Source organism: Xiphophorus maculatus, chromosome 22 (assembly GCF_002775205.1).
Source record: "Xiphophorus maculatus strain JP 163 A chromosome 22, X_maculatus-5.0-male, whole genome shotgun sequence".
NCBI lineage: Eukaryota > Metazoa > Chordata > Actinopteri > Cyprinodontiformes > Poeciliidae > Xiphophorus > Xiphophorus maculatus.
In genome coordinates, this window is record NC_036464.1 from 4218522 (window position 1) to 4231050 (window position 12529).

General features: G+C 37.4%; 1 protein-coding gene across 1 annotated transcript in view; it reads right to left on the reverse strand.

Annotated features, from left to right (window-relative positions):
• The window catches only part of LOC102219624 (gamma-aminobutyric acid receptor subunit pi-like), a 62789-nt gene that overhangs the window by 8145 nt on the left and 42115 nt on the right, over positions 1–12529 (reverse strand). Inside the window, exons 4-7 of the mRNA XM_023327933.1 lie at positions 9177–9244; positions 7663–7880; positions 4748–4830; positions 12–149 (exon numbers count right to left, since the gene is read on the reverse strand). Coding sequence (XP_023183701.1) covers positions 12–149; positions 4748–4830; positions 7663–7880; positions 9177–9244 — 507 coding nt within the window. The remainder of the gene's footprint in view (positions 1–11; positions 150–4747; positions 4831–7662; positions 7881–9176; positions 9245–12529) is intronic.

Here is a 12529-nt window from a genome sequence, read left to right on the forward strand (position 1 = left end):
TTCATTCTCACCTGTTTCATAGACAGCTTCTGAGGCAGATGTGTAGTGGTCCTCTACGGTGTACTGAGCCAGTTGGAGGGTGTCTAAGCCACTGACCGACTCATTTCCTCGGGTCCAGTAAAACATGACATCGTTGATGTTGTAGCCCCCTGAAAAAGAGTAAAGAGATGAAATCTTTTCTTTTAAGTTTGTGTCTATAGAATGTAGCCAGACCAAGTTTTAATCCTTTGTTTTTATTCTGTGTTGAATGACGTTATTGCTAATCTCTTTGGCTACAACGTGTTTCTGTGTTATGTATGAGCTGGAATATTACATCATCGAATGTCTCTTTCCTTTCCTATTTGATGACTTGTTCCACAAATTCACATAAATAAATAAATAAATAAATAAATAAATAAATAAGTTAGTTTGCACTTTGTAATGTGAAAGAATGTGTTTATATGCACCTAAATAACTGGAGTTCCTTTTGAAATGTGGAACAAACCCATAAACATGCACACATGAGCATTAAATCAGTGCTACAGCTGTGGATTTTATAGCAACAGAATAACTGATGTTTCCTTTGCTAAAGTCTGAAGTGGCAATGAGAGAAACAGCAGGGAATGTTAAAGGCTAATAGCTGTGCAATGTTCTGATCTTATTAAGACTCGGTTGTTTAGGAATGGAGCTTCACAGTGGGGGCCTGGTAAACTGGGCATAATGCTAAATATCTGCAACAAGAAAGACGTTCGAGGGAAGCAAAATGAAGTGCTAAAACACCAGACCTCAATTTAACATTTAAAAGTGAATCTATAAGCGTTCTAAACATACTTAATTGGTGCTTAAATGTTTTCATTTGCCTTCTGTCAATTGCATCCTCTCTCTCCCATCAGTTTGTCTAAAAATGTATCATCAATACCAAGAGTTTTGTTTATGTCGCAGAATTTCATGCAAGTGATCAGCCATGTGACGGAGACCCCATCAAGCCATTTTGTCACATTACAACTGGATTTATTGGAAGCTATGTAACAGAATAACACAAAGTGTGAAGTGGAAAGAAGAAGATAGGTGTGTTTGTTTTTTTTTTACTTTTAAAGCAACATCATATCTTACATTAGCAGCTGGTCAGGTGGAAGTTTATATTTCAATAAACCTAAACATGCAGCCAGAACTACACTGGAATGATTTAGATGAAAGGTTATTCATGTTTCAGAATGTCCTATCCAAAGTTCAGACCAAAATGTGACTGTGCAAATTATTGCGACACTGGTTTCAATCTGACTCAGTTTAATCTTTTTTGTAAAGACAAGTAGGAAAAAGGTTTAGTCTCTAGAAATGCAGAGCAGAGAAATACCCCTTAATATGGTTCTGCAAGCACCGAATCATGGGGTATAGAATACACATGCATGCCACACTTTTCAGATGTTTTTTTTTTTTTTTTTAGTTCTTTAAAAATAATGTACACTTTTTCTTCTACTTTACAATTGTGATGATATCTTTCCTGAAATTTAAATAACATGCAAGCATTGGAGTTTGTGGTTGTAATGTGACAGAGTGTGAAAACGTTCAAAATTATGCGTATGCAAGTGACTGTACTTCTGTTCCTTCACTTAATCAAAGAAGATAGCAAAAGAGTGCAACAAGATCCTGGTGAGGAGCATCACTCTTACCTCGCAGCATAACACAAAAAGACAAGCCATGCATATAACACAGCGCACTGGAGAACTGAGATAACCCAATTAATTACTGTTCAAAGGAGGCCTGAAAAAATCAGATGATCAAAGAGAACACAGTCATGTGTGAAAGAGTTTACTGTAGCAGCATATACGTCTAATATTGTAAGGATATAGGAATCATCATGTGGTTGATTTTCAGTTCTAAAAGCCAGACCTGCTTATTTAATGAGGTTAAAAGTCTCAGATGCATTTTCCAAATGTATCTGCAGAGGGAGTAAGAGAATAAGAATTGTAGTTTGAACCCCTGTCATCTCCTGTCAGAAATTATGCTTCATTTCTCACCATTCACCCTGTACTAACCCATATAAAAAGATGAAGATGAAACCAGTTGGTCTGTTAATAAACTTGGTTCCTCAGTGTTTCAAGTGTTGCTAGAGTCTTCACCTCACTTAACCCAAAGTCATGGATTGATGACATGAACCCTGATAAGCAGTTAAATGTGGGATACGGTTGACTTTGATGCCTTCAACAAATCACAGTTTTGTCGCTAACCGTGATTCTTATAGGAAGAACTGATCCGTTTTTTGACCTGCAGCATTGGCACGACACAGGAAGTTAAACGTTGGCGTGGAAAAGTCAGCCCCTCAGTTCCACATTCTAACAAAAGACTTTGCAAAAGGTGCCATCCAACACCGACATTTTATTTCAAGCACTACAAAAGAATGGCACTTTTTTTATGTCTGTCGCTGCCAAGAAGCACTAAATATTTTACTGCATCCTAATTTAAACACCCCACACACTCCCACAACAGCTCTGCCTTTAAAGCCTCCTCCTGCGCAGAGGATCCAATTCTGGCACGGCTTTAAAAGAAATAAATCCTTGGATATACATTTTCATAAAGAGACACCGGGACAGCTAGAGGAGGACAGGATGTAATACAGAAAAGAAACTGAATATCAGGAAGGGATAGAAACAGAATTGAGAGGAGGGAGGAAAAGATAAGAAAAAGATATTTAGCCAAGAATTATTGAGGGTCCAGAGGAAGAACCCTCACCTCTTGGTTAACTGACTTTATCCTTTAAATGTCTTTCTGTCAGCTAAGTGGCACTGGAGCTTGAGGTAAAGGTTTTGTGTGGAGCTTAGGTTTTGGTTGTCCTCTGGCAGAGATCAGACTGAGCCTAGCCTGGCTGGCTGTCATTTTACAGGAAAAAAAAAAAAAAAAAAAAAACTAAAGCCAGCTGGGAATAGAAAGTGGAGGAAGATGTACAACATATTATATCCACCATGTCACCAAAGAATACACCTTCTTTCAATCATAATAACTTTTTTATTTCAGGTACTCTTTACTTTACTTCATGACCCCACATAAAAAAAACATATCTAATATACAGACAAATATAATTAGACCAAACTGTTCCAGTTATAAATCAGTTAGGGTAACATATTTGATTATTTTTATTTTTTGGTAAATGCTAGAATAATAAGAGGAAGATTTTTTTTTCCCAAGAACTGTTATTCTGCAAAGTTTTACCACGTATGTTTGCACACCTGAAAAATAATAAACTAACTTGCTAGTGACTTTTCAGCAAGATTTAAGAGCTTGTTTTAAGTAAATAATTTCTTAACATTGAAAAAAGTGCCAGTTCCACAGGCAGATTATTTCACTCCTAACAAGACATTTAGAACTAATAATTTTTCATCAATATTAAGAAATTATTGACTTAAACAAAGCTTCTACAGTATATCTTGCTTAAAAGTTACTAGTAATTTAGTTTTGTCTTATTTCTCATATACTAAAGTAATTGAATTGCAAACCAGACCAAATGTACTTGGTAAGAATTTGTGTTTTTGCAGTATAAAACTTTCTTAAACTTTAGAAGTTTACAGATATTTCACAAATATGAGGCAGAATTGCTTTTTGAACTGTATAAGTTGGATCATAGGTTGAATGATGGTGCACCCAAAGAGAATAATTTATACCTGAGCACATTGGCAAACTTTAATCCAGCTTCTCGTGTTGCTTCTGAAGTAATGGCTTCTTCCACTCAAAGTGGCTTTTCAGACCGTTTTGGTTCAGGATACATTTCACTGTAGATAACAATACTCTCACTAACTAAAGATAGCAACAGATATTTTGCTTTTGTTCTGGCGTTGGTATGCTTATTTCACATCAAAACATGAAAGAAAGTGTTTTCAGAGACGAACACACAACTTTCTGGCCCTCATGCAAAACGCATAAATTAAAAATTATGCATATTTCAATTTATGCACACCAGCCCCACAGCACCATGCTATGCTTGTTGCAGAAACGAAGCAGCTCTACACTGAGCTCCCTCCTCGCCTTATCTCTAAGGGGGAAAACGGGGAAGCACCGTATGATATGTGAGGCTATCAGCACAGAGGGGAGCTGAATACAGAAATGCATCCCATACTTTTAGAAGTTTCAAAACCGTGTCTACTGATCGTTCCACTTACGGAGGATTATGTTGTTCTTTGTTTGGTCTGTCACAGAAAGCCTGAGTGAAGTACATTGAGGTTTGTGTTTGAAACAGGACAAAATGTGAGAACACACTCCTCTGCAAGGCAGTGAAGGTGTGGCTGGATAGAGACTGTTTGTGCTTTATCCGTGTTAAAGTAACATAAAAGCCTTACGCTCTGTCAAAGTATAACGTTTAAAGCTTCACAGAAAGTGTGTAGCTTGTACTTTTTCTACTCAGCAACTCTTCACTAACAAAGTAGATCATTTTCAAGCACAACTCTCTGGCTTTGTGTTTGTTTGGGGTTTTTTTAATCGGAGTCGGAGTCGGCTGTTCCAGTGCCAAACACAACAGATTATTCAATTTTTACCTAAAATGTCCCAGTTTCTGATGCACTGTGACATCAGTGGGGTTTTTTTGTTTTTGTTTTTTTGCCCACACACGGGCAAAGACTGCACTTGCTTTTGCAAGCGATGTAGAAGATGAGAGAAAGTGATGCGTTTGATCCCTCGTTTTGATCACATCCACTTGAAATCACACCCACCCACCAACTCTCTGCCCCTGCTTCAAGAAGCATGGCTCAAATTTTCTTAATAAAGAGTGAAGTGTCCTTACAGCTCTCTAGTTGTAACGTGCAGGTCTGCTTGTCCATGGGGTACTTCGTCAAATCCATGTTACATGCCACAGTAGTGGTGATCCTGAAGAAAAAAGAGAATAGTTTTTTTTCCCCTTATTAGAATCCATATTTACATTTACCTTTGATGAGATGATAGTTGGTGTCACTAATCAGCTATAAACTCATCAAAGGCTCTCATTCTTACCACAGAACATGAAAAGTGTGAGATGCAATGAATGAGAAATGAATCCCATGGCATGTTAGCAAAATGTATAAAATTCAAAGCAAAATGTAATTTTACAAAACATTAATAAACAAAACCACAAAAGCACCAAATTGATCCTAATTATATAGCAGTAACAAGCAGATCACATTAGTCATATCAGCCACATTAGGCATTCCTCAGGCATTTATCAATATGTTACCACAGAGATGTTATACAGCTACTTAGATCTGTAATTATTAGGCGTTGAGGCACTGCAATGGATGACATAATACAGCCATGACGCATCATTTCTGGAGGCCTTCATTTTTAATCTTTTCTTTCAGAAATAACTGCATTCAGAGCCATATGCTATATGTACTGGCATCTCAGGTAAAAATGTGAAAAAAGCCTGATAATACATCAATATTTTATTAAATCATCTTACACAGAAAGTTTTAAAAAATTCTCCCTTTCACAGCACAAATATTCAGTGGTGAAACTAGAATACCAAGTAAAATATAATTGTCTTTTTAGAAACTCACTAATGCCACACCCTGCAACGATCCATATGGTTTAAAGGTATATTTTTTCATTTGGCCCAGATGTTCAGCAACTTTTAATTGGTTAAAAAAATAATTAAGAAAAACTGAAAGAGAGGCAAATTATCTCAGACTAAATAGCCTTAAAATGGAGAAGACAAGAGAATTTTAATAGAGTTGTTACTCGACCAAGCTTTTTATAACAATGGGCGATGCTATTTATATAGCAATAAATTACTGAGATATTTCTAAGTTATTAACACTCATCATCTAGATTTAAAGCTACATTTTGATTCTGATAATTTGTCAGCATAATGTATTGTAATATGCATATTAGATGTTGTTCAGAGCAAAATTCTGTTACTGCAATGAAGGACTGACCAGTAAATAATGGCATTAAGCAGTGAAAACTCCAGTGATTTAAAAGAAACTTTCTGCTATTTTCACTGCAAATCAATTCTTCACTTTGACTTTCATCATCCATGTCCCATCGTAAGATTTTATTGTGATGAAAGTTGGTTTATCTTTAACTTAATGTTTATCAGTATTTTACCACAGTATATAAAAGGACATACATGATCTAAGAAAGGGACCCAGAGCCTTGTTAAAATCCTTCACATTTAAATGCTGGGAGTTTCCCTACAATCACTCTGACATTTGTAGCTTTTTCCCTCCTGGCCAGCAGTGGAACACTTAGCACAGCTGTCCTTTTTTCCTCTTTCCTCCAGCATCATACATTTCTCACCTCACTCTGTCCCCTTTCACAGCTGGAATCCCCAGAGGTTGCCATGCTTCTCCTGACTTCCTTTTCTTTCCTTTTTTCTTTTTGCTTGTTTCATTTTTGCTGGTACTGCTGAGCTCCTTTTCCCTCAACACTCCCTGTGTCACACTGAGGTGCAGCGAGAGCACGGTTTCCTGTGTAAAAGCAATGGCCCCTGAAGCCAGACGGAGACGAGTATCGATCAGGTTTCAAGTGGAGTCATCTTGTCCTCAGTGCACACGGGTCTCAAGAATGAAAACACTGATCAAAACTTTGACGGGAAACGTTAACATTTTCTGTTTTTGAAGATAAGGTTTGGTGCGTAGGAACAATGTTGAGAGACCTGGGTAAACCATTCAAACACACACACATGCGCACCCCCCCCACGCCTGCACACACACATGCCCCCCTACTCGCCAACCAACTTTTGCATTTTTTGTTTTCTGCGTATTTATAACATATATGACTAAGTCAAAACTGAAGTCGGAACTGTTGCATTTCGTTGATCATTTCTATATCTGCAGTGTTGGGAAATAGAAATTTAATCCCTTTATGATTCTCATGGTTTAAGTATCAGAGCATGACAAAAATGATCTTTTTAACAAAATTCTTATTTAATTCTAACCTCCAGTACCTAAAGATTCACTGCATGTTTTCAGTATAATTATAAATTAAACAAAGACAAAAGGAAAAAGCTTCTTGTGAAACTAAGTGCTTCTTTTCAGGAAGATACAGAAAGAAAAGTAAAATGCTCTTATTGGATTTAAACTGAACTGCACAGCAATTCCTAAAATAAACATTGTACTTATCTTTCGATCAATAGCTTTCTCATAGTCCCTTTGTGTTTATAGTCACTAATCAAAGTATAAAATTATTTGTGTTTTTTCATACCTAAAGTTGAACTCAAATAATCAGATTGCTTTCTTAGCATTTCTTGATACATAAGACTCTAGAATTAGAAACATGGTGTACTTTCTTTCTCCTATAGTGCAATTCAGAACATCATGAATGTAGTGTTGACACTCACACATCAAATATAACTGGAAAATGTACAACATGTACTTGGCTTAGAATATTTAATAAGAATGGCAAACTCTGCCAAAGGCTTGTCATTCATACAACACAATATCTGCGCTACACATCCAAACTGGACTTGGTGATGCTCACACTATCCACACATCAAGAGCTTCTGGACTCAGACAATCCAATAGTCGAGTAATAGAGTGATATAACTCCCGGTGTTGCAATCACATAATCTCAAATTCAGCCCACGCTTCCTCCCTCAGCCTGTTTCTTCTTGATTCCCTGGCCTACTTTTCTATTATCTGCTGGAGCAGAAGAAGAAGAAGAAGAAGAAGAATAAAAAACGAAACAAAACAAATGACCAACAATGCTTCTTTGTTAGCCCACCTCAGAGCATAAAGGACGGTCCCATTGGGGAAGATGCGGATCAGTCTGTTCTCCACGGTGATATCATGCAGGAAGGATTTTTTGGAGTCAACAATAAAAGTGTCCGGCACCCAGAGAAGCTCCACCAGGCGCCCGTCGAGGCTCAGGCTCTTGTTGCCCTCAAACACCAAGCGCTCATCCGTCCAGCGCTGGCGGAGAAATATGGTGGCCGTGTAGTCCTGCAAGAATTGGGAAAACAAGTTCATCAGATACTTTTAACAGGCATGTCAATAACAGGCTGACAGTCATGTTGGCTGCTTGATTTGTGTGGATGAAATCGGTTCCTGGAGGCCCTCTGTGCCTGGGGCCACAATTATCCACAGCATGGCCTCAAATCAGCAGGTCTGCTCGGGTTTTTGAAAAACAAGACCGACTTTCTGTGCAAAACACTGAGTGCGAACACGTTTACTTCACATAACTAAAGTAAACGATGCAATATTTCCTTTTATTTTTTTATCTAACAGATGGAAATCTGAAAATTGTAGTTCCCATATCTATTCAGCCCCACTTATTGCATATTTGGTCAATTTATTTTTTTCTTGCAAAACAATTCAATGTCCGATTGGATCTTAGAACAACCATATTCAAACCATGCAACATATTTTCAATACAATGTAAGTCTGAACTTAGACTGGATCATTTCAACACATAAATATACACTTTAACGTAAACTATTACACTGTAGCTCTGGGTTTATGCTTAGCGTTGCTTGTTGGAAGGTAGTCTTCAGTTATAGTCTCTGTTGTCCAGAGAGACATCATGTTTCTGAGTTTTTCTTTATCACCACACATATACTTTTGCATGTCCAAACACGGTGTTATCTGAAGAGAGCATTTTATTCCACAACTTTGCTGTGTCCCCTACATGGCTTGCAGCAAACTGAAAGTAGGACTTTCACAGCTTTCTTTTAACAATGGTTTTCTTCTTGCCAGTCTTCCATAAATCCCAGATTAGGGGAGTGCTCAAGTGACAGTTGTACTGTCAAGAGATTATTCTATCCGAGCTGTAAAAGTCTCTAGCTCCTATAGAGTTACCATGGGACTCTTAACTATTTTCATTTTACCTTAAATATTAATGTGTCATGTAATTAAAATAATCACAACAGATCTTTTTCTAAATCCATCTATTCATTTATAAATTTGTAAAAGTGGTAGTGGTCCCCTTAATTAGATTCAGTATAGCAGCAGGAATTGTCTGTGCAATGCTTGATTTTTGCATAAATGTCATTGTAATAGTTGGTTTGAATGCAAAAATGTGCATTTAAATCAAAAATGTATAACTACCTAGAAACTACTGAAGTCTTAAATCTAAAAAAAAGCCAGCATTGTGGATCCACCACTTTGTTGGTTCATTGCAGTTAATTTAATTTACGACACAGTGAAACAACACAAAGCAATAATGTCCACAACAATCCATCAAATGTTTGCATGTAATACTAAATAACGAATGTATTCATTATAGAGTGAGTAGCTTACCATGTTAATCTCAGAAATGGTGTCAATGCTAGCGATGTCCAAACTCATTCCCACCGTCACAGGACCATCTTAAAAACAAAGGTAAAACTATTGCTAAACATTTAGACAGTATTGACATTAATACTTCGACGGGTTTGCAAGTGTTTCTGTCAAATGTGTTTGGATGATAGTGGCAAATTATTATGGCCTTCAAAGAGAAGGCCATGAAACATACCTAAAAAAAATATGCCAAATCAAGCCTCAAGTCTCTAGTGTCAAAATAGACCACTATTCCAAAAAGGTTGGTCTATTTAGACTTAAAAGCTATTTGCAAATATATCTTTTCTCTATCTGTGATGCCAACTATCAGTGAAAATGTCAATTTTAAAGCACAATTAGAGGAAATCTTGCGTCTTGATTAAAGAATACTTTCATTATCACCATGTATATTATTTGTATTTGTATTCACAGGCACTGCAGTATCGGCCAATATGCTGCAGAGCTTTTATCTTGATAGGAGAAAACAACAGTGATGCTGTGCTGTTTTATCAGAGCTAAACATAATAATACAATAGAAAGAGCTACAGGGAATCTCATTATTCCTCTGGAAGTTCACACTCATTTTTACTTCAAATTTGTTTTTCCTGCTAGGCAAATGTAATGTCTGGTGCTACTGATGACATGTTTGTAAAATTTAATTTCACTAATTAGCAAAATAATTTGAGATTTAGTCAATGCCTAAGAGCTCAATTATGATCTAATGAAAAATATACACTGCCTGGCCAAAAAAAAAGTCGCCACCAAAAAATGGTCACACTCTCTAATATTTTGTTGGACCGCCTTTAGCTTTGATTACAGCCCGCATTCGCTGTGGCATTGTTTCAATAAGCTTCTGCAGTGTCACAAGATTTATTTCCATCCAGTGTTGGATTAATCTTTCACCAAGATCTTGTATTTATGATGGGAGAGTCTGACCACTGCGCAAAGCCTTCTCCAGCACATCCCAAAGATTCTCAATGGGGTTAAGGTCTGGACTCTGTGGTGGCCAAACCATGTGTGAAAAAGATGTCTCATGCTCCCTGAACCACTCTTTCACAATGTGAGCCCGATGAATCCTGGCATTGTCATCTTGGAATATGCCCGTTCCATTTGGGAAGACAAAATCCATTGATGGAATAACCTGGTCATTCAGTATATTCAGGTAGTCAGCTGACCTCATTCTTTGGGCACACAATGTTGCTGAACCTAGACCTGACCAACTGCAGCAACCCCAGATCATAGCACTGCCCCCACAGGCTTGGACAGTAGGCACTAGGCATGATGGGTGCATCACTTCACCTGCCTCTCTTCTTACCCTGATGCGCCCATCACTCTGGAACAGGGTAAATCTGGACTCATCAGACCACATCACCCTCTTCCATTCCTCCAGAGTCCAATCTTTATGCTCCCTAGCAAACTGAAGCCTTTTTTTCTGGTTAGCCTTACTGATTAGAGGTTTTCTTACGGCTACACAGCTGTTCAATCCCAACCCCTTGAGTTCCCTTCGCATTGTGCGTGTGGACATGCTTTTGCGTTCACAATTAAACATACTCCTGAGTTCTGCTGTTGTTTTTCTTCGATTTGATTTGACCAAACGTTTAATTAAGTAATCGCCGATCACGATCATTCAGGATTTTTTTACGACCACATTTCTTCCTGGAAGACGATGGTTCCCCACCGTCCTTCCAGTTTTTAGTGATGCGTTGGACAGTTCTTAACCCAATTCTAGTAGTTTCTGCAATCTCCTTAGATGTTTTCTCTGCTTGATGCATGCCAATGATTTGACCCTTCTTAAACAGACTAACGTCTTTTCCACGACCACAGGATGTGTCTTTTGCCATGGTTGTTTAAGAAATGAGGAGTTACTCATTGCATCAGCTGGGGTTAAATAACTTGTTGTCAGCTGAAAGATAATCGCCTATGCAGCACTTATCCAATAGGAGGCTTGTACCTATTTGCTTAGTTAAATCCAGGTGGCGATTTTTTTTTTGGCCAGGCAGTGTATATATATATGCTAAGAGATAATAGTTATTTAACAAAATCCCCAATAACTTAGAAAAATAAATCTAGTTTAAGCATTTTTAAAATGTGTGCTTTTTTTGGTTTTATTAGTTTTAATCAAACAAAACCAATATTCAACAATGGTACCATTCCATCATTGTTTTAATCAACAATAAAGATCAACTTCCACCATTACATTGGTGGAAGTTAACTATAAACTGTCAATGGTTCATCACTAGCTCTTTTAGCTGATGAGTCAAATCAATATAGAGATGGTTCAGTGGATATAAAATGTACTTTTTGCCAAGGTTCTCTAAGTCCATAGAAAACTTGCTTTGCGAGTTGACGAGAAGAGAGTACCCAGAACTCTGGATGATCTAGAGAGACTGTGCCAAACATAAGGGTCAAAGACTTTGCTCCTTTTACGCTCCAACCTTATTGAGCCAACATTGTGAAATGCTGTAGAAAAGGTCGAAGTGCTGCCTTATTGGCTGAAGAGGGTTGTACAAGTTATTAATGCGGGGCTGCCAGAAATTATGCTCAACAAATGAACTAAAACTAAAGGTTGGAATTATCTAAAGTTTTAAGTGTCTGACAAGGCTTCGTTAATAAATACATTTATTTTGAAAGGGCAGTATTGTGTTTTCTGGAGCCATTTTATAGCACAATCAAGTAACTATCTTAACTTCAGTTGTAAAAATGTTACATATATCAAATATGACTTAAAATATGACTGTAATTTAACACCTTGGAATTGTAGGAAGCTCCTGCTCATTCTGAAACTTCGCCTTTAGGAAGTCATCACAACATTGCTCCTCTGTTAGCCCTTTAACAACAATTCTAACAGTGATGCACTGAGAAGTAACTCATATAATAAGCACAGTAGATGCTCAGTTCCACCAGATGTTTGATAATTGCTGATAGCTAGTCTGAAGGAGAAAAGGAAGTCCCATTGGTTGCCACAAGAGATTAAAGGATTTCTCAAACATGCATGAAAAGACCAAGGCAACACTCCAGCTATGATTTTGGTGAGGGAATAATATTATAACATGACGCAAAGCACAAAAAAAGACAATTTTACATAATACTGCCCCTTTAAATCATTTCACACATTTTTATCTGCAAAGCCAGTACCTTTCTCTGCGTGTTTCCATTTTAATGCATTCTCTTTTCTTTACACCTGTATTTCAAAGAATTCAATTACATTTGAGTGTATGAATGGAGGCAATGAAATATTCAGCAAGGACATGCAAGCACAGTTCTACAATTTGAACTCCTCCCATTCTCCATTACACCACCATCCTCTGACTGTTTTGTCATTTCCACATCTGCAT